Below are 23857 nucleotides of genomic sequence, written 5' to 3'. Positions count from 1 at the left end.
ATTATCCTTAACATGATGGAAAGAAAGAATAAGAAAAACAAAGTGCTTGACATGGGATACAGGCTTCAGGACTCCAATTCTGAAGAAGAGATCCAGGGACTACCCAGGTGAGTGGCGAGAGGAGGTATCAGGAGGCACCTGGCATAGAAGGCAATTAGTCCCTCTCACTGGAGCAGTTCAGTGCCTGAAGGAAAGATTTCTTCAGGGAGATCACATTAGCTCTTTACTTTTTTATGCTTCTGTATCTCTAGAGAGAAAATTTAGACAATTGACAGTCTGGAGCTAAATTAGTCATAAGAATACATAGAAAACCAAGCAAAAATATAGTAGGGAAACCACAAACTGTAGTATGTATAATTTTGGTTACATTGAAATTAATTACAGTGAAAAGACAAGTCACATATTTGTGAAAGATATTTATAGTATATGTTATTGACAAATGACTAGAATCAAAATTGCATAATTATGTGTTTAGAAACAATAAGAAAATACCAGCCATGAACTGACAATTTGTGAAAATTTTTTTTTTTTTTAAAGATTTTATTTATTTATTTGAGAGAGACTGAGAGATAGAGAGCACGAGAGGGAAGAGGGTCAGAGGGAGAAGCAGACTCCCTGCTGAGCAGGGAGCCCGATGTGGGACTCGATCCTGGGACTCCAGGATCATGACCTGAGCCGAAGGCAGTCGCTTAACCAACTGAGCCACCCAGGCGCCCTGACAATTTGTGAAATTTACTGGGTGACATAAAAATAATGGAAAACTGCCTAATTTCACTAGTAGTTTCCATAAGAAATTGAGAGAGAAGTATTTATGGGTGAAATATCTTGACTTTTAAATGCTAGCAATACTTTGGTGATTTTTGTTTCTTAATACTACATTAGGTGATAATATTCTGTCAAAGAACAACAACTGTAACAAAGACTGTAGGTAAAATAAGGCCCTATGTCTATACATTGCTAGCTTTAACATGATGGCCTAAATAGCTGGTGTTCTATTCCATATAAATTGTTATCAAACAATATTTATTTTTTAAAAAATATACATTATTACTGAAATTTATAATGAAATTGAACATATTTAAGTAAGAAAACATTTTCATAGTGTTGTTCAGCTTACCTTTATTAACAAACTATTACCCAAGCGTGAGAAAAGAGGGCCAAACCAGCCCAATAATTAGGTGATTATAAGGATAATTAAAACTGCAGAGATAGGGCGCCTGGGTGGCTCAGTTGGTTAAGCAACTGCCTTCGGCTCAGGACATGATCCTGGAGTTCCGGGATCGAGTCCCGCATCAGGCTCCCTGCTCAGCAGGGAGTCTGCTTCTCCCTCTAACCCTCCCTCCTCTCATGTGCTCTCTCTCTCTCTCATTCTCTCTCTCAGATAAATAAATAAAATCTTAAAAAAAAAACTGCAGAGATAAGACAATTTTTTGATTCCTTCTTTGTGTTGGCTTGTGTTTTGATTCTGACATTTAGAACTGATGGCCCGAAATCCAGTAAAATCCCATGACCATATTCTTTTAGAAGCACAGATCATTGAATACAATTTTAGTTTAGGGAGGCTTTTTTAAAAAACTGGAAAAAATTCATCATGCTTTTCTGTAATTTTAAAAAGATCTTTTTAAATAGTGACCTAATTATGATCAACCAGAATTCAGCATACAGTACCTAGATTTAACAGTTTAGGCTATAATCAATACTGTGTTGAAGGCATGTACATTGTTATGAATTTGAGTATAATTCTTTTTTGTTTACATTTATTTTATTTTAATCTCCTATGTATTCATAATATTTTACCAAATTAAGAAAAGTATCATATCTAAATAATGACAAATATTTGCTTCATGTCAACAAGGTATGATTTGGGGACCAGTCATTGTTAGAGGAGGTCATTGAAAGGATGTGACCTCAGGTTGACCCAAAAACTGGACCCCGGGCAGTCAGAAACTTCTTAAAACCCTCCCCTGTCCTTGGAATGAACATTCTGCCCACCATACCCATACTAGGAGCTGTTTCAGTGATGCAGCCTTAAGAGAGTAAGGAGTTGTTGAGACTATTTAGACTGAGTATATGACTGAATTCAGTTAAATCCTTTATATAAACTTTTAAGATCCTGGCAGGCAACTGCAGAGATCTACTTGTCCTGTTGCTGCCTAAGACAAGCTTCAGATGTAAGTTCCCTTGCTTATTAAACCTGCCACCTCTCAATCTGGAGTGGCCTGCCTCTTTCTTCGATCTCCCCTTGCCCTAGATGTAGAGGAACCAGTTGTGAACCAACAATCATTCTAGTAGAAGTGGACAGATAAAAAAATTAAATGATAAACAAATTAGCTACCATGTTCATTGGTGATACTTGCTGTGGAAAATATTTATTTTAAAATAAGTTGGGAAAGGAGAAATGGGTTTGGGGGGTTGTAGTTTTAAAAGTGATGTTTTAACCAGGACTTGAAGGAAGATCTATGGTTAACTTCATGGATATCTGGGGAAAAATAATCCCAAGGACAGTGATCAGTTGGTTCAAAGGGAAAATGCTTAACATTTTTAAGGAACAACAAGGAGTCCAGAATAACTAAAGTGAAATGAGTTAAGGAAATAGAGGAGAGTAAGATCAAAGAGATAATGGGAACTTGATCTATGATATGGTAGAGCCTTTGTAAGGACAGACTTTCACTGTGAAGAACAATTGATAAATTTTGAATAGAGAAATGAGATGTTCACACTTAATTAAAAGGAAGGAAGGAAGGAAGAAAGAAAGAAAGAAAGAAGAAAGAAAGAGAAAGAAAGAAAGAAAGAAGAAAGAAGAAAGAAAGAAAGAAAGAAAGAAAGAAAGAAAGAAAGAAAGAAAGAAAAGAAAGAAAGAAAAAAAAGAAAAAAGAAAGAAAGACTGAAAAAAAAGTGATGAAAAAAATCATTCTGTACCAGACAAATTTTGAAGGTATAGTCTATAGGATTTCCTAAAATATAGGATGTGAAGAATTATGGAATAATAGGAATGAAGGATGACTGCAAGATTTTTGGCCCAGACAAGTAGTAAGATGTTATTGCCTTTTTTTTTTTTAATCAACTTGAGCCAAGTTGAGAGTAGAACAAATTTGGGATGAAAATTGGAGGTTAGAATTTGGGTGTATCCCACTTAATTGGACATCCAATTGGAAATTTAGAATAGTTTGTTGGAAATATGTTTGGATTATAAGAATGAGGCAAAGATGGAGGTCTACATTTGAGAATTTTCAATTTATCTTTATACTGATATGTCTATGTGTCTACATAGATATTGATATAGATATGTATAGTAACTAAGAGGGTGGATAGATCATCAAGAGCCAGAATTTAAATTAAGAAAAAAAACAAAAAGAAAGATGAGGATGTGGACCACTCTAAAATAGAGTTAGAAAGAAGGCAGTCAGGGAGAGTGAGTAAAGTAAAAGAATAACCAACTTAATAAAGGATTTGGAAGACAGCTCTGGTGCTTGTGCCAAAGTGGAAGGAGTAATCAGCTGGGGTCAGTTCAACCACTGGCTATGGTAGGATTTTTTTTTTTTCTTATTTGTTTGCTTGCTTTTGTTGTTAATGCTGTTTTGTTTTCTTTACTAAATTGATTTTTAAATCATTGAAATCTATTTCATATGCCTGAGAGCAATATTGAAGATAATACTATCCAGACTACTTATTAAAATTCAAATAATATAGATAGGTTCCTCTCCCTGAAAAAAAAAAAAGTCAAGCCTAAATATAGACATATATTATTCTGAAATTTATTTAATATGCAAATTAAAACAATGATTAAGTTTTAATTGTGTTTGGAAAAAATGGTGACTTACCTAGCTTCAAATCTGTCTTAAGTTTAAATAGTCAAAGCTAGCTGATTTATTCTGTTTGGAAAGTAAACACATTAAGAATTCATTTCCCTCAAATTTTACCAATGCTACAGTTCATGAGGAAAAAAAAATGCTGATCAAACTTATAAATGCATTTTTCCCATTATAAGAATTTAATAGATTATTAGAAAACCATAGGAAGGGGCGCCTGGGTGGCTCAGTCGTTAAGCGTCTGCCTTCGGCCCAGGTCATGATCCCAGGGTCCTCGGATCGAGCCCCGCATCGGGCTCCCCGCTCCACGGGAAGCCTGCTTCTCCCTCTCCCACTCCCCCTGCTTGTATTCCCTCTCTCGCTGTATCTCTCTCTGTCAAATAAATAAATAAAAATCTTAAAAAAAAAAGAAAACCATAGGAAGTATTAATATTTCACAGGTCTGGTAATTTCTTTGATCAAATCATACCCTTTGATTTATAGCAAAAACAGTCATATACTTACCAAGAATAAAATCAGTTAGCTCTGCCCTCGTAAACTCTCAGTGTATCAGTCATTCTCAGATCAAGGAAAGGGAGAACTCAAACCAGTTTTATTAAAGTGCTGAAAAGTGGTAGTCAAATGAACATTTCTTCAAAATCTTATTCTTATTCTGTGTAGTCTCAGTATGCTTATCTCATAGCAGTTGTAGTTTACAACTTACAGGTAGCTTGGTTTGTTGTGCTGAGCTTAATATTTAAAGCATGGTAAACCCAGGCACTCAGTGTAACTATCAATTCCCCTTTTCTGACTCAACATTTTTTTTTTTTTTCTAAGCAGGTGTTGCACGTACAGTCATTATAGGCCTCTTTTTAATTTGTTTACTTATTGCCACTTATTCTTCTAGTGATTATAGAATGAAGTGATTATAAGAGGTATGAATAGATATCGAATTCATTTTTCTGACTACTTTAAGCACTCAGTGTCATCCTCCTCAAATATCTGTCTGATTCATGCTGAAATAGCTCTAGCATTGGGAAAAGTAATTATTTTCTTTTTTTAATTAAATTAAATTTTATTTTATTGTTATGTTAATCACCATACATTACATCATTAGTTTTTGATGCAGTGTTCCATGATTCATTGTTTGTGCATAACACCCAGAGCTCCATTCAATACGTGCCCTCTTTAATACCCATCACCAGGCTAACCCATCCCCCCACCCCCTACCCTCTAGAACCCTCGGTTTGTTTCTCAGAGTCCATAGTTTCTCATGGTTGGTCTCTCTGATTTCCCCCCCTTCATTTTTCCCTTCCTGCTATCTTCTTCTTCTTTTTTTTTTTTTAACATATAATGTATTATTTGTTTCAGAGGTACAGGTCTGTAATTCAACATCCTTACACAAAACTAATTACTTTCTAAATTGAAAAGTGAAACTTTCTAAATGAAAACTGAAATGAAAAACATTGTTTTCTGGGAAATTCCAATGATTAGAAAAATTTCAGATATTTCTTAAGTGCAAAGTATGTTTTATTTTCTCAGCATCAAATTGAACTTTAATATGTGTTAACTACTGGTGGTAAAGTTATTGAAATAATCTTCAAAAATTTTATAATATAGTAATAGGATACAAAAGTTTGTTCATAATTGGTATTTGCTATTTTAAAAAAAGGCTTGGTAACAGACTAGTTGATGTTAAATTTCTATATAAATTCCACTCTAGGAACCACCCTGGGCATGATATTTTCTCCTTAAAAGATGAATAATAAAAGAGAAAGAAAAGGATAATTCATGGCACAGAAAATGAATAATATGCTACCCCCCTGTGGAGTTTCTATCTTTTGGTTTAGGTTTTATTCTCCAGATTAAACCAAGGCAAGTTTTCTGGAAGTCTTTTAAAGATTTGCAAATAATTATTATGTACAGTTCTGGCTTTCTCTCTTCTCCTTCCTTTCTATGTCTTAATTTGTCCATATTCTGTTTTCTGGACAAGCCCTGTCATTAGTAAAAGTTTACATTCCCTAAGGTTTCTTATCTCCAGTGGACATGTCACTAGTTCAAGAATTTCTCAAATATACAGTGACTTTGAATCTCCTCAATAAAGTTTTCAATTAAAAAAACCCCAAACTCCTCTAGTTTGTTGGTACACATTTTAAATGTCACCCAGATTATATCCCATGAATTATCTGATCATGGAGAAAGAAAATCAGAACTATTACTTTTCATTCTGAAAACTATTCTATTGATGAAGGAAGAGCGATTTAGATTTTTTTTGTCATATACATAATATTCCTTACATATACTTCATATACTCTCAAATAAAATTCATTGGTTGATTCTACAGAAAGAAAACTGTACAAAAAACTTAATCATTTACAAGCATATTTATAATAGTTTATATTTCAAAAGGTCTCACATCCTATTGATGGATAAATACGAGTAGTTCAATAAACACTTGTCCATGTTTAAGTGGCAGAAGCAAAACACCATTACTTATACTAAAGCTCTTTTATAGTCTTGCTATATTTAGTTCCAAATCACATGCAGTAAGTTAGCTTTTTTTTTTCCCCTGAGTGAATCATGTTGTGCCTATAAAGATTTAAAAAATTTCTGTTATAAGTGAGATCAGAACTGCTTCTAGGAATTAAATAAAATGATATTTATTTTTATAAATACTAGTTTATTTCATAAAAATACAAAAATATAAATATACATTTATAAAAATATGAATGAATTAACACAAAGACATTCTTCAACTAAATAAATATGGCAGTAATAGTCATTCCTATTTCTTTAGGGATATATTTTTCATATTAATTTACAAAGCAGTTGCACAATGTTTAATAGTAAAGGTGACTGTAAGTCAGTTAAGAAAACATTTATAAAGTCTTTATATTTAAGGAAAGGCACAAAAAGCCTTTATGTAATTTTTATTGATTATTGATGTGATATACTTTCCTTCAGAGATTGTTAGGCAAAGAGAGTGAACTGGTTATTATTACTTTTTTTTTTAAATCTATATCATTCGTATTCATTCACAGAAACTTACTGATTAAGCAAACCCTTACTAAGACAACACCTACGTATTGTTTCTAATTTCAACTTTTATAAAAAATTTCCTCCAAGGAAGAGAATGCAGGCTGCTCAATCTAGTAACAAGGAGAGTACTTTCAAAAACATGGATCAAGTCATACAATACTCAATCTCGGTCACTGTCATCACCCCCATACATGTCGGCAAGCTTTTTAAAACGAGGCCCCCAGTCGCTGAGGTAATCATAATCTTGGTTACAATCGGCTGTGAGAGACTCTAAAGAACTGAGTGAATTTGCTATGGAATCATTCCCTTCATAGGCATATGTTGCCAGTGAATCATAAGGTGGTGCACTTGGGTCTGAGTCATTTTCTTTTAATCTTCTGTGGATAAAATCTTGTACATCAATATTTTCCCACAGAGGCACAGTCCTCCTTATCTGAAATATAGTTTCAGGCATTACATCCCTTCTAAGTTTACTGTCTTCTCTTGCTTCTGGATTCCTTAATGTGCCGATATCGAAAGCTTGGGTGTCTTCTTCCCCACCACCTTCATCATTGTAGGTCACGATGTTGTCCCGGACATCGTCTTTTGAAATTATCAGAGGTTCCTTTTTTCTCTGCCGCTTCAGTGCAGCAAACAGTACAACTAAAACTATTAACAACAACAACAACGAAGAGAAAATAGTGAGAGTCCATGATTCAGGTTTAAATGAAATATAGCACACTTTGCTGAGGGAAGTTTGTTAGGTATGAGAGATGCTGAGATTTGTTTGGATAAAGAGTAACTACCCTACACAAATACAGGGTGCCTTGGGCCAGTGACTAAATGTCCTGTATTGGTAAAGGACCAGATATTACAATCCCTTTATTTGCTTTCAAGACTCACTCTCCTATAGAGTTCTGGCATTGCAAAAGCCTTATTCAGTTATGGCTAATTCATTTAGCCAGCTGTTAATTATGTGATACCTCATTCCTCTCAACGGTATGCTTGCTTAGAAATACTAAAATTCTAAAGCTACAGTCATTATTATCTCAAGAGAAATTGAGCAACAATTTAATATTTTCTTAATGATGCAAGGGCATATATGCAAAACATTATTCATATATATGCATACATATGCATCATATATGTGTATATATTATACACATGCATATATATGTGTGTGTGTATACATAAATATATACATGCTACTTATCTAATTCCTTCCAGTAGCTCATATCTGTTTAAATTCCTTTATTGACTTGGTTTTGAAAGCCTACTTAAAATCTGAAATATAACTCTATAAATGACAATATAAAATTCAAAGCCTAACTTATCTTTAACCTGTACTCATCTTATAAGACAGCTCAGACTAATAATCTTGTTACTAAGGATTTCCTTGACTTGTACAGTTGCATTGGAACTTTCTGGCTAAAATGTTAATTATAATCCCTCTAGTCACTATATTGTTTTTATTATTTACATACCATGTATCAGGTTAACTGTGAACTTCCCCACATAGAATATACTTTCTTGTTTTTTGTTATATTACTGAAATTTAACATATGCGTATATGTGACAGTGAATGTATGCAAAATAAATATGTTTTGCAATTTACATATATACTTAAAAATAAGGAAAAATAAAACATGATTTCCAAAATATAAATTTTCCATTGGAAATAGGCCAAGTCCCTAATTTTATATATAAGAAAAGTTAAGAAGTAAAGATAATCTTGCTAAAGCACACTTGCACATTGCAGGGGAGAAATAAAAAACAGGTTCCCCTTACTTTAGGCAGCTAAATGTTTTGTCAATACTATTTACGTTTTATTAAAAAACAAGAAAATGTTGGCTCAAAAATCTGTCATTTCTTTTCTCAATTTTTGTATTGAGATTACACAAAGTAAACTCATTTACATTGAGACTGCATTTCACCATGGCTCTTGAGTGCCCTATAACTCCTTTAAAAGCCTGTCCAATGATATTGTCATATTGGCCAACACACTTTCCTTAGTTCCTACTAATTGGTAGAAAGAATAAAAAAAAAAAAATCATTAGAAGCATCTTTAGTTAACTTCCACAGAATAGGTTATAGGTGCTGAGCTATATTCAGAATCATCTTGGGAGACAATTAAAAAAAAAAAGACCTTTTCAATAAAAATGGAACATATCTGTACTCTCCCCTATTAAAGGATGAAAATAAATTAATTAACTCCAACATAGATCTGAAATCTACCAATCTAGTGAATCATTCAGTTAAAAAAAAAAAAGATTCCTTTTAAATTTCATATTGAATTAATTTATAAATTCTCTACTTTCCCCAAAATTTCTATAAATTCTGACTGTAAAAGAACAACAATATAGTCAAATTATTTTAAGGGTTTCTTAGCTAATATAATATTTATTAACTCCCATAAATGGACCTTAGAACCTGTTCTGAGTTTTTTTCCTCCTGTGTTGGGTTAAAATCATCTACTTCATTTCCCTAGGCTGAGGTTATTAATTGAATGGAATTTAGAAAGGTTAAGATAAGGAGTAGAAAAAAGTGTATCATTATTTTCATTAATTTGTAACTGAAATTTAGTATTTCTATTATGAATATCAGGATATATAGTTACTATAGTGATAGTAAGAGTATGTCTGACTATTAAATCAATAGAAAGCACAGATATTTTATATTGCATTTTAGTTATGACATATCTCAAATGATCATTAGACTTGCACTAGAACAAGGCACGTATGACAATAATTAAGCACATTTAGCTTTTGTTTCTTGTTTAATTTGGATACAAATATTTCCTTTGTCTAATATATCCTATCCTTATTAATTTAAATTATCATTCTGAATAGTTCCCATAAGCTTCATCTGACTTCCAAGGTGTCTAAGGAACCAAAAAAATTAAAAAGTCCTGCCTCCGGTGTGAATCCTCGCCTTTGCCTTGTAACATAGACAAACTCTAAGAACTACATTTCTTCAAACTGTAATAGGTAGGTCTAAAATGTCATTGTCTGTGCTATATCACTATCTTGCAAAGAGCAGATTCTCTTTACTATAGAAACTTAGAAATTAGTAACTGTGCACAAACAACAGGTGTTGGTGAGGATGTGAAGAAGGAGAACCCTCTTGCACTGTTGGTGGGAATGCAAACTGGTGTAGCCACTCCGGAAAACAGTATGGAGGTTCATCAAAAAGTTAAAAATAGAACTACCCTCTGATCCAGCAATTGCCCTATTAGGTATTTACCCAAAGGATACAAAAATACTAATTCAAAGGGATACATATACCCCGATGTTTATAGCAGCATTATCTACAATAGCCAAATTATACAAACAGTGCAAGTATCTATTAACTGACGAATGGATAAAGAAGTAATATCCACACACAATGGATATTACTCAGACATAAAAAAGAATGAAATCCTGTCATTTGGAATGACATGGATGGAGCTAGAGAATATTATGCTAAGTGAAATAAGTCAGAGAAAGACAAATACCATATGATTTCACTCATATGTAGCAGTTAAGGAACAAAACAGATCAACATAGGGAAAGAAAAAAGAAAGAAGCAAATCAAACATAAAACGGACTCTCACCTATAAGAGAACAAACTGAGAGATGCTGGAAGGCAGGTGGGAAGGAGGGATAGGTGAAATGGGTGATGGGGATTAAGGAGGGCACTTGCTGTGATGAGCACCGGGTGTTATATGGAAGTGTTGAATCACTACATTGTACACCTGAAACTAATATTACACTGTATGTTAACTAAGTTGAATTTAAATAAAAACTTTAAAAAAAAGATGAAATCACAGCAAAAATGCTTTAGGAACTTTGATAATGAAACCTGAACTGGAACGAATTTTAACTAAAATAATAGAAAACCACTCCATATATAGGCAACCAGTTGGGAAGGTGGAAAACAAGAAATGTGTGCCTTCTATATTGTGTAGGGCAGAAAGGTGGTAGACTTTTCAGAATAATGAAGCAGCCTTCTAGGATTTCTGCAAAGAAAAAATATTATGCAATTTAGTTTCATAATGTTCTAGTATCTAAGCTTATTTTGGGGGTGCTTTTGTTCCCCCGTGTGTGCATGCATGTCTTTATGTCTGTGTATTATCTTAATATAGAAATCTTAAAAATGAAATTTGAAATATACATATTTCCATGGTGTTCTAAATTAGGAAAGTAGAACTATGTGAGCAAATAAAACAATATAATATCAGTAGCACTTAGCTGAATGGTAAACCAAACTTTATTTTCCATGGGGATAGAAAAATATTTTACATAAGAGTCAACTTTCTAGCAGCAGTCCTGAGATGTGGATTGGTGGTACATATGTTTTAAAGCGCTTTGAGAAAATGTTTTTCTAAATAGTTGGATCATTTTAGCTGAGAGAAATGTTTTCCCCTCACTTTCATCAGTCTCCCACTGAAGTCTTGCAAGGATATCTGGCAAAAGGGATTTCATCCAGATAGCCTGAAAGGATTTGCTGGTTAAAGGAGCCAGCACATATGAGCATTGGAACATAAATTTGGCTGGCTCTCTTGCCCTAAGCATAAGCATTTTGGATGAATATTTGATGGAAACAATTTTGGGGGAGAATGTTTTACAGTGGAACAACTGTTTAATTGAATTAAATTGTTGTCCTGTTAGGGCATGCCCAAATAAAACATTTGCTGTTGAAAGCATGACTTCAGAAAACATTGCATGAGAAGATATGACCACGATGTCATAGTGATATTTTTAAAAAATGAAATTAAACTTTTAACTTGCACCTATATATAACAAATTGTATGAATAAAAAGTTTATCTTATCTTGACAATTTAAATGCACTTGCCAATTAGGTGTCTAATTTACATATCTTAGTATTTGTTAGTAATATGATTTGTAAAGGTAGTCTTTGGTTTTGAGAATAATGGTTTAAAAGGAAAATTCTGAAATAGACTTATCTAAGTTTGAATGCTAGTTAAAACCTTCCTAGATGAGTGAATTTGTAGAAGTTATTTAGTCTTTCTTGAGAAGAATCAAAGTATTTATCTTACAGAATTGATATGAAAATTAAATCAGTTATAAAATTAAATATCCTTAGAACAGTGACATGGTTAGTTAGCACTAAGCGGTGTAATATAAAATAGATTTTAAAAATATGTGTCTCTTATAGCATTAGCTATATTATCTCTGTCTTCCATCTCTAGAAAGCTAGACCTATCCTCAGAGAGAACTCAATTTTCTTTTTCTAATTGAAAGAACCATTTTATTTTTTTTCGTTTTAGTTTTATTTTATTATGTTATGTTAATCACCATACATTACATCATTAGTTTTTGATGTAGTGTTCCATGATTCATTGTTTGCATATAACACCCAGTGCTCCATTCAGTACATGCCCTCTTTAATACCCATCATCAGGCTAACCCATCCCCCCACCCCCCTCCCCTCTAGAACCCTCAGTTTGTTTCTCAGAGTCCATAGTCTCTCATGGTTCGTCTCCCCCCTCCAATTTCCCCCCTTCATTTTTCCCTTCCTACTATCTTCTTCTTCTTCTTCTTTTTTTTTTTTAACATATAATGTATTTGTTTCAGAGGTACAGGTCTGTGATTCAACAGTCTTACACAATTCACAGCGCTCACCATAGCACATACCCTCCCCAATGTCTATCACCCAGCCACCCCGTCCCTCCCACCCCCCACCACTGAAAGAACCATTTTAATAAAAAGTTAAAAATGTCAACCTTTAGCCCTAGAGAAGTGTGCTTTTCAGTTGCACCATCACTGAACTAGAAGGGAGAGACTTCTTTGAGTGAAATGAGCATTTGGAGGTATAGCTTACCGAGTAGAATGATGACACAAAGAAGGATGGCGATGAGTGCCCCTGTGCTCAGGCCAGCCGCTAGGACCAAGGCCTCTGCACTGCAGGACTGCATGTTTCCCTGATTATCACAGGCACACACACGGATAGTCAGCGTGCCGGTGCTGCTCTGAATTGGATAATCATTGTCAAAGATTAAAATCGGCAGTAGATAGGTGCTCATTTTGTTGCGGCTATACCCATCTTTCCGAGTCACGATTCCTGCTGTATTATCTAGGAAAACAAAAAAAAAAATGGGCGGGGGACTCAGACCAGTTTTTAATTTTGCAGCTGAAGGTCTCAATTTCAACTTTAAAAATGTTCTGTACCTTTATTATCTACAATGGTGAAGTTCGGATTGAGAGGAAATTCTGGTACTGGCTCAAAGAAAAATTTGTGGCCTCGGGGAGGATCATCTTTGTCCATGACACTGATAGTCTGGATCAACTGAAACCAAGTCAAAAATTAAATAAAGGACAACAAAGAGCAACTCTTGTTGTACTACATTTTTTGTTAGTGTTTGTGCTTTAAATATATCATTGACTTATTAAAGAAACAAAAAACAGGCCATTTTCAGAAATTATGCCAAAGCTTTTTATGGTTCTTTGTAATGTAACAATTAGTTAAGGATAAAATATGTTCATCAAGTATTACTGTGTAAGGTATCTCTATGAATCTTTGTCTGATTCTCGGCCACTGGAATATCCAACCTTAAAGAAAATTTTATCAGTCCAACATCTATCCTCTTTTAACATTGTTAGAAAGTACCTGTCTGTTTTATTAATAATTGGTTACCAATCTGTTGCCCCCACTAAATAATGATTGTCTCAAAGGCAGAGAACATAACAGATGCATTTTTAAAAAAACAAAAGTGATTAGCACAACTATTCCTAGAGATCAAGAACACTATGAATATAGTTTTGGTAAAAATAAGCAATATGCCACATGATACCAGAAAGCAAAAGATTTTAAAGCTTATGGGGCACCCTAACTACAATCATATTGCTTATTTTATTCAAACTATTTGTTTTTTTTAATGGTATTTGCAAAGTTTAGAAAGATATACAAATAAATGCTTTTCAAGTTTCATAAAATCTGTGTCGAAGTTGAGAAATCACAACACCTCTTAGCTGTGCTCACTATAAGTCAGAGGTGGGCCATAGTGTGAGGATGGAGCATCAAATAACAGGTCAGGCAGAAAAAGTCCATTGAGCATTTCATAGTGGAAAAAGCACTAAGCTACACATCGGGATGCATGTTTTTCTAGTCACAGGTCTGCCATCTGTGTGACTTGAAATCACAGCCATTTAATTCCTCTTACTTTCAAATTTCTTTTCCACCCAAACAGAGTTGCACCACTTCCAGGTAAAATAGTGCAACTTCTGTAATGAACAATTATTGGAATTTCACAGTGGTTTGACATACCCATTGTTTTGGTTATTGTTTACCTTCTATAGCCATACTAACCTGCATCCTCACTAGTCAACACTTTTTCCCCTTTAATTTAATATTAACTATGATTTCATTCATTTTATTGACAGAGAGGCATGGACCTTACTTCTCTTTGTATAATGCTTCTGAAAGTGCACAATTATTAATGCAAACTTAATGCACATTTTCTCCTTAGAAGATTGGATCATGACATAGAAAAAATGCTTTTAGTACTTTAATACTTTTGTTTAGCCTCCTGTTCTAGATTGGCAATGATATCTAATTTTAGTAACATAAAATATCTTATTTTTAGTAATATTTTAAATCATAAACAACATCAGTCCTCTGGTAATATGGCTGAGTTCTTGAAATGATTAGATGGGCCGCTGTATACACATATTTTAACAGAATACGTAGCAGTAGATTAAAATATATTTTCAACCTTGTTAATTTTAATAAGGAAATTGTTTTCCACCAAGTATATGAATAATGAGAGAAATGTTAATAGTAGTATATATTAAAATAATTATTAGTTAATATCAATATACTTTATCGAATATTAATTTTTAATATGTACCAATTAAATGAATCAACAAAAGAAAAGCATATTAATGGACAAATAAGTAAAGATTCTGTATATGCTATCGTCAATTGACTTATGTCTGTCTAAAATATATGTTCAATTCCTAATTCCCAGTACCTGTGAATGTGCTCTTATTTGGAAACAGGCTCTTTGTAGATGCAATCAAGTTAAGATGACGCCATAGCAGATTAGTGTGGGCCCTAAACCAATGAATGGAGTCTCATAAGAAGAGGGAAATGTGGATACAGAGAGTTGGAAAAAGAATGCCGGTGATTGCTGGCAATTACAGAAGCTGGGAAATGGCAAGAGTCCTGACTGCTGACAGAGGGATGGACTGCTGACACCATTGATTTTAGACTTCTAGCCTCCAGAACTGTGTGAGAGCACATCTCTGTTGTTTTAAGCTCTCTGGTTGGTGGTAGTTTTTCACAGTAGCCTTCGGAAACTAATACATCTGTGGAGATTATTTCAAAATGGCTACACATTTATGAAAAAATGTTCAGCCTGAATAATCTGGGAAGAATCTATGTTAAAATTATTATGAGATGTTACTATTTGGTGGACACTTAAAGTCTAGTGTTCCAGTAAATAGGCAATCATCCACTAGGCATATGACCTATTTGGGGAGCTGTTTGGAGGCACTGATGAGTATTTATATATAAAATTTAATTATTCTTACTTCAAAGGTTATATCAAAGGAAAGGAACACCAGGTAGTGTATAAATACAAATGTATTATAATGCTCACTATAGTGCTATCTGCTAGACTCACATTGTGTTTATAAACCAAATTACTATTAGTAAGTGGATAGTTGAATAAACTAATTAATGTATAGCTGTGCTAGAAAAATTCAGCATCAAATTAAAAATAATCATTTACTAAATTGAGAGTATGTCCATTACATGTTGCAAAGTAACATGTGAAAAGAAAAAAAACAATTTTTAATCCAAATAACTGTGTAATGATTCTTTTTTGGCAAATAATGATAATACCCCATTCTTATTTTTGTGTATGTAAGTGGAACTCTGTCTTGGTCTGCTTGTTTGGGCTGCCGTAAAAATCACTGCAGAAATTAATTTTCTCACAGTTCTGGAGACTGGAAGTCCGAGATCAAGGTACCAGCTAGACGGGTTTCTGGTGAGAGCTCTCTTTCTGGCTTGCAGACAGCTGCCTCCTTGCTACATCCTCACATTGCCTTTCCTCTGAGTGTGGGCAGAGAGAGAGAGAGTGCGATCTCTCTTTTGTCTCTTTTTTAAAGGACAGTAACCCTCTCAGATCAGAGCCCCAAACTTATGATCTCATTTAACATTCATTGCTTCCTTAGAAGCTCCGTCTCTAAATACAGCCATATTGGGGGTTAGGGTTTCAAATAAACATTCGGTCCGTTGCAATCTTCAATGTAATAAAAGGAGGACAGTATTTCACTTTTATTTTCTATATTTAAATAGGCGCAATGGAATTATATATGATTCTTAAGATCCATCTACTTTTTCTTTAAAGAAATATCTAAATAACTGGTTAAAATTTCTTTCAGTGAAATTTGTGCAGTTGCTGTCATTTGTAAAATACTATATTGGGGTCAAAAATGAACATACTCTGCATTTGCTTAAAGTTACTTAAGAGATCTCATATATTAGGGGGACTTTACAAGAGGACATTGTAACTCTTGTACTATCTCTTTTTTATCTCAATAATATGGAAGTTGAAAAATCACAAAGTATAATTTATCAAACCAAAATATCCTGCCTGAGAGATTAAAAGAGGAAAAATGTAATCAACAAGACAATTATTGTGATTCCCTTTATACTAACACAGAACAGTTTCACTTTCATACTTCAAGTTTTACTTAGGAATATATTTCCATTCTATTCTTGAGTATAACTCAGTATGAGCATAATTATGAATCCAGGGAGGAACTTTTTATATATATATATATATATGTATATTTATTATATACCCAGTATATAAATTAAAGTATATATTATAACTTTCCCTATTACATCATGGGTTCCATAATAAAAACAACTTCAGAAGTCATCTGTTTGGATCACTGTGAGTGTTTTCATAAGGGGAGATGAACAGGTGACAAAGAGGATTGATAGGAGTTTGCATAAAAAAGATTTTGTGCAAGTGAATTGATATAATGTTATCTGCCTTTGTGAAGAGGAAATATTTTTTTAAAGTTTATAATAATTTTATTTACCTGCCCAGGTTTTGCATTTTCACAAACAAATGTTTCATAGTACATGGCAAATTCCGGAGCATGGTCATTTATATCTAGAATTCTGATGAAGACAGGGATGTGGCTACTTTGTTTTGAGTTATCTGCAACGAGAACATGTGTAAGACTTCAGTCTCATTTACAGAGAAGCGGTGATACCACTCACCCCATTTGTAACTTAGCAACGAATCATTTCTGCGGTATTCACTTTCTCAATTGGATTGCTGATGAATAGCTCAGCTTTCTTACATGGTCCAGATGCAAAGTACGATTAAGAAGAGGAGACTATGACTGAGAATGAAGTATTATTTGTAAGACATAATTTTCTCAGATTAATTATTTTTATGAGGTTATATTCTATTTCTCTCCTAGAGTAAGGTGTAAAAGAAAATCAAGTTTAAAAAGTGGATATTTGAGAATCATTACGATACTGTAAGTCTCCAACACACTCTGAGGTTGCTAATGAGAAAGTGACTTCCCTCAAGAAACAGAGTCTACTTAATGCTATTATTTTACCACTTTGGTGTTCAGGTGGATGTATTCCCCACTCACTTATTTCTGTGGCAGTAATGGAGATGTTGTGCCAAGAAGAGGACTCCCGATCAAGGGGTTTCAAAGTGAAAATAGAGCCATTTTCGGAGTGAATGCTAAAAATCCGGTCCATATCAGTATGCCGATCAATAGAGTATCTGGCAGGAAAGAGATTCATGAATCTAGGCATTAAGATTATTAACTCATCTACTGTTCCTTAATATTAGAGGCAGTTCAAGCAATGTTGTCCTAAAGTCATGACCAGTAAAATGCCGACAATTTTCACGAATTTTTATTTAATACAATTGTCGTGTAGCCAATTTGATATATCCAGCCTTTTCCATCATTACTCTTCTGTGATTATGTGTCCTTTAGAGTTATTATTTAAGCTCATGAATCCTTGTGGCAACCTTTAAGTGAGTTTTTAATTGTCACTCGATTTACTTAACCTATCATAGACCTGTTGCAGTGCTTTAGATGTTAAATTTGATAAAGTCAATTGCATTAGATAAACTGAAATTATGCTAAAAAACATAAGAACATGTGTCCACAGAGTCCTTATGACTATAAGTGAATAGAGAGAGGCTGTTGTGAAGTACATTGCTCTTGAACGGCTCTCTATTCAAGGAACATCTCAGCTGAATCAAAGGTTATCCTCCAATCTATTCCTCTGACCTTTTGCATATAAAAATGAAATGACATATTACACAGAGTTTTATGACTCTTTTCATCAAGGCTGGATATGGAAACTGTCACCATAAACTTTGTTATCACTCTATGTTTGGCAAAATAATGCCTCCCCGCCTCCCCCAAAGGATGCCCACCTCCTAATCCCTGAAATTTGGGACTATGTTACTTTACATGGTAAAAGTAACTGTGCAGATGCGATTAAGGTTAAAGTCATTGAGAAGGGAGATTATTCTTGATTATCTAGATAGCCCTAAACTAATCATATAAACCATTTAAAGTGGAAGAAGAAGGCAGAGATGGGCTCTAGAGAAATGAGATGGGAGAAAAAAAAAGAGATTTTAAGTATGAAAAGGACTTGACCTCTCACTGCTGGCTTTGAAGATGGCGGAAAGGGGCCACATGCCAAAGGACACAGGCAGCCTCTAGAAACTCAGAATGAACCTTGAGGTGACAGCAAGAAAACAGACTGCAAAGAACTGAAATCTGCTAATAACTTGAATGAGCAAGGAAACAATTTCTGTCCTTCAGTTTCCAGACAGGAATGTGTCCCTGTCCACACAAACACCTTGACTTTAGTCCCGTGAGACTCATCCCAGATCTCTGACCTATAAAACTGTAAGATATAAATTTCAGTTGCTTTAAGTACTAAGTTTATGGTAATTTGTTATGACAGCAATGGAAGGCTGCAACATACTCGTAAGAAAGATCTTTTAAAAGACTAGCTTATAATAAAATCTTTTAGTTATGTCAGGCCATATTAGGCTATACTAACACTTTACATCTGTTTGAGACTTCTGCTGCTGAGTATCTAATTAAGCCATAGAGGAAAATAAGTGTTTTTTAAACATTAATGTTCACATGAATTACATTGGGATCTTGTTAAAAACAGATTCTGATTCAGTAGGTCTGGTGTTGGAGCTGGGATTTTTATTTCTACAAACTTCCTAGGCCAATCGCATGTTATAAGTCTATGGACAAGGCTCCTACAGCAAGGTTATATACCATGGAATACACTGATTAGAATAAAGACAGAAGAAGGAAGACAACTAACAGACTAACCAACATGTGGTGTAGTTCTCATTTTTCTAGGTATCTTATTAAAGTGACTTAGCAGGGGCTCCTGGGTGGCTCAGATGGTTAAGTGTCTGCCTTCAGCTCAGGTCATGATCCCAGGGTCCTGGGATTGAGTCCCGCATCGGGCTCCCTGCTCCCTGGGAGCCTGCTTCTCCCTCTGCCTCTCTCTCTCTCTCTCTCTCTATCTCTGTCTCTCATGAATAAATAAATAAGGAAAATCTTTAAAAAAATAAAAATATAAATAAAGTCACTTAGCAAATTAACTCCTTTTTGATCTGGTGAATTAGGAAATTACAACTCCCATTATTAATGTAATATATTCACTATCAGGCACTGGCTTTGACAAACATAAGTAATAGATACTGAGCAGCCAGTGTTCTAAACATTGTGAAACATTTGTAATTTTAAAAATATTGGATGAAAATCTATTTATCTAAAGTCTGTGATTTTTTGTTTGCCTTGGTTGTTTTAATGAAGAACCCATGACTTAGTCTATTGCTATAAGAACTATATTGAAATTAAGAGATCCATTAGTAAACTCAGATTTCCAAAATAACTGTAATAACAACATCATGGGGTTTGCCTAATTTATTTTCTGCTAAACTTTATCAAATGAGTTTCTCAGACTGACAGATACTATTTCAAAGTGAGTATTTGACCGTGTGTGGGGGAAATATATATATATATAATATATATAAACATTTTTATATATATGTATTTTATATATACTTTATATATACTATATTTTATATATATATATATACACACTGGATTTTTAAAAAGATTTTATTTATTTATTTATTTGACAAAGAGAGGGAACACAAGCAGGGGGAGCAACAGGCAGAGGGAGAAGCAGACTCCCTGCTGAGCAGGGAGCCCGATGCGGGGCTCCATCCCAGGACCCCAGGATCATGACCTGAGCCGAAGGCAGAGGCTTAACTGACCGAGCCACCCAGGCGCCCTTATATACTGGATTTCATCTCAAATGTGGAATACCTAAAAGCTTTACATAGTCAGTTTTAGGTTCCTTTCTCTACCTAGTTCCAAAATATAAAACCAGCCCAGTCACCTTCTTGTCCTTTGGAAGGGTTGTGCAATGGGCAATTAGAGCCACAGGAAAATGGTAGTATCTTCTCACTTTTTGAATAATCATAATTATAATTTTCCTACATGGTGTTATGAAAAAAATTGGGGAGATTTTTGATATATGGTCAAATTATGGATTACATAATACATGGTCCCTGCCGAAGAGTAGCTGTACTTGTGGTGTGGGAACTCTTAAAGAGATAGAGGATAACTAGAAACAGATACAAAAGTAAATACATAAAATACATAATGGTGTATATGTATATCTCCTAGGAGCAAAAATTATGTCAGGTTTTAACCAATAATTCATTGTGAGACAAGGATTTGAGGTAGATCTTATTTTTTAAAAAAAATTAATGTACTAAAATTGAGGATGGCAGTAATATTAAATTTTCAGTTTTTAATCTCTATTGCTTAATAAATGCTAAAATGGAAAAAGAAATACAAAGCTTCCTATCTCTAGGTGTCAAGCCTCCTACAATTTAGTTCCTAATGTGGGCTAAGAAAGTCAGTAGAACATTTTTAAATGTTCTATTTTACTTAAATACTTAAATACTTACACCAAATTCTGCTAGTGAATAAAACAAACCTAAAATGAACACAAAGAAAGCAGTGTAAAAAATATAACTCAACCACAAATATGAATTGAGTGGAATTCAATTTATAATATTTGCCTGAATATATTTCTTTTCATTGTTGGAAAAGTCAATAGCTAGCCATTATCTGCTTATGGCTAAACAGACATTGGACTTTTTACCTACTGCTAGCATTAAAGATCAAAATAAAAAATAAAAATCCTTTGTGCTCTTTGCTACTTGCCCTAGAGATTAGCATGGGGCTTTCTATGATTGAGGAATAGCTAACAATTCTAACATTATGCAAGTCCAGCTTTGACGTATTTGGAGCTTATGTGGGATCAGAATAAGTTTCTGTCTATCCTACTCATAGATTCAATCTTGAAAGGTACTACTTTCCAAGTTAAGAATTCATGGTGGAGAACCACTTTGACAATTTAGACAGAGTTCACTTTAACACTAACACTGCACACTTCCAGGTATATATTCAGAAATTTGCCCTAGTGCAAATGATGTCTCACAATTTGTCAAAGCCCAGAGATCATTTTTCTTTCATTCAGCAGCAAATACTCTATTTTCAACACAGAATGGGACATTCTCGTTTACCTTAATAATAAATATACCAGAAAGAGCTTGATAAACAACACAGGACAAAGCCATCTCTATATTCCAGCAGATGGCCTATTAAAACAACACTATTTTATTCATCTACTTACATTTAATTTTGAGCAATAAGTTAAAAAAAAGTCCACTGGCATAACTTTTTAAATGAAACAAGATCTGCAGAAACAGAAAATAAGTGAAAAAGAGCACAAGAGAACCGAGCCTGAGGAAGCTGAACTCTGCTTCAGTTTGTTTGCTTTTCATTTTTCATGTTCTATCATTAAGAATCCGACACATATCACATCCCTGTATTTTCATCTATCACAATAAAACACATAAATTACAAACACCAGAACAAATCAGTAGTATGCAGAAATGTGTCAAGCGTAGTACTCCTCTTTACTGCATTCCAGGTACATCTTCCACCGACTATGTCAATATAATTAGGCTCTAAGTTTGCTCTTTTCCTTTCCAGCTACTGCATTCCAGAAATGTGTTTTCCATCTATGAACCATGAAACTTTCATTGCCCTTCAAAAAGAGAACGTGGCTATGCAGTACTTGAGCAAATAGTTTAAATTTTTTTTCGAATATTAATGGCATTGTTTTTAAATAATCATGATTTTTAAATAAATTAATATTTTACTGTCTGTAATAAAATCAAGCAAGTATTAGAGAAACACTGAGATACACACACACACACACACACACACACACACACACACACACACACATCCAGTTATTCACTCATTTCAGCTTAGGGTGGAATTGTGTACATTTTATTGAAGCATAACTAAAAAAGCATTTCTTTCCAGCAAGTTTGTTGTGTACTTACTTCTCTGACTGCAGTAGAAAAGATTTCTTCTAAAATTTGTTGAACTTTAAATATGTTGAGCATAAAATAGGTGTGAAATGAGACAACATGTTCTTTCAGAACCTGTAAAGCAATAATCAACCCTATAACTTGGGAAATCCGTGATTACTAATGAGGTGAGCAGAGCTGACAACAGCTGCTAATTGTAATCATAATCTCATGTTGCAAGAGGCAGATGTATTTCAGAAAATATATTTGATGAACAGATTTACTGGTGGGTTAGAAATAGTTCCTAAGATTTCCCTGGAAAATATTTCTCCATGATGCTTATCATAGCCCGTTTCTGCTCTTTTTTTTTTTTTAAGATTTTATTTATTTATTTGACAGAGAGACACAGAGAGAGCAGGAACACGAGCAGGGGGAGTGGGAGAGGGAGAAGCAGGCTTCCCGCTGAGCAGAGAGCCCGATGTGGGACTCGATCCCAGGACCCTGGGATCATGACCTGAGCCGAAGGCAGATGCTTAACGACTGAGCCACCCAGGCGCCCCCGTTTCTGCTCTTAAGGATCAGTTCTCCTAAATTCCATAGGAGCAAACAAAAGAGTCACATGTTACAATGTTGTCTCCTTGTTGACTTATTGCTAGTTTCTGGCAGTGTAATAAGATACCTAAAAATGCTGGAGTTTTTTTTGCATATATCTTTATGCAAACAGGAACCAGCCTATATACTATATTTTCAGGCATGGCCTTATTTGTTGACAGAGTTGGCAGTATAATTTTAGAGACATAATTTGGGATAAATTTATTTCTTTTTTGGGATAAATTTATTTCTTTCAGTATTTTTCTTCTCTTTATCATTTCTGAGATTTTTTAATGTAAAACCACTGTTCATTATTTCTTTATACTTGAGTACCCTATTAAACACAAATATTTTTGAGAGAACTATGAACTTAAAAATTTATCAGCCACTTTTATATACTATGGAACAAGGTTGCGAATTTTACTATCAGTATTTGACCTAGAAATTTTACTCCTAAAATTGTATCCTGAGGAAATTCCAGATATAGGAAAGGATATATTTATATAGATTGTGTAGATTATTTATCGATATCTATTTCTATATCTGTATATCAATTTACATCGATATCTAATCCATATATATAGGATATATATAGATTGATAGACTGTTTGCAACTAAATTTCCAGTAATCATGTTTCACCTACATGATAGTGTGTTATTTATACAATAGGAGTTTATTGAGAAGTTTAATGGCATTATCAAACGTTCACAGTTAATAAAAATACATAAACCTATATGTATATTATAATGATCTCTACTTACTAAAGTTAGGTGATTGATAAGTGGAAAGTTTCAATACCTGATAAAAATAGAATAAAATACCACTGAAGTATCTATTGAGAGGAGAATTTTATAGATGTCTTCTTCACTACAAAATTACCTGTGCAAGAGTGACTAAATTATATAATTAAAACATGTTTAAAATGACATACTGAATGTCCTTTTTTAGCAACTATAGAATAACATGGGATGGATTTACCAGCCCCCCCAAACACACACGCACACACATACACACTCACACAC

General features: G+C 33.9%; 1 protein-coding gene across 1 annotated transcript in view; it reads right to left on the bottom strand.

Annotated features, from left to right (window-relative positions):
• Positions 1-6987: 6987 nt before the first annotated feature.
• The window catches only part of CDH9 (cadherin 9), an 82417-nt gene continuing 65547 nt past the window's right edge, over positions 6988-23857 (bottom strand). Inside the window, exons 7-11 of the mRNA XM_028098028.1 lie at positions 17436-17572; positions 16866-16987; positions 12978-13095; positions 12631-12882; positions 6988-7475 (exon numbers count right to left, since the gene is read on the bottom strand). Of these exons, the coding sequence (XP_027953829.1) occupies positions 6988-7475; positions 12631-12882; positions 12978-13095; positions 16866-16987; positions 17436-17572 (1117 nt within the window). The remainder of the gene's footprint in view (positions 7476-12630; positions 12883-12977; positions 13096-16865; positions 16988-17435; positions 17573-23857) is intronic.

Source organism: Eumetopias jubatus, unplaced genomic scaffold (genome assembly GCF_037043125.1).
Source record: "Eumetopias jubatus isolate StellerSeaLion01/CBP00866 unplaced genomic scaffold, mEumJub1_p1.0 scaffold_5, whole genome shotgun sequence".
Classification (NCBI taxonomy): Eukaryota; Metazoa; Chordata; class Mammalia; order Carnivora; family Otariidae; genus Eumetopias; species Eumetopias jubatus.
The sequence above is the reverse complement of the archived record's forward strand: the minus strand, read 5'-3'. Positions and strand labels throughout refer to the sequence as shown.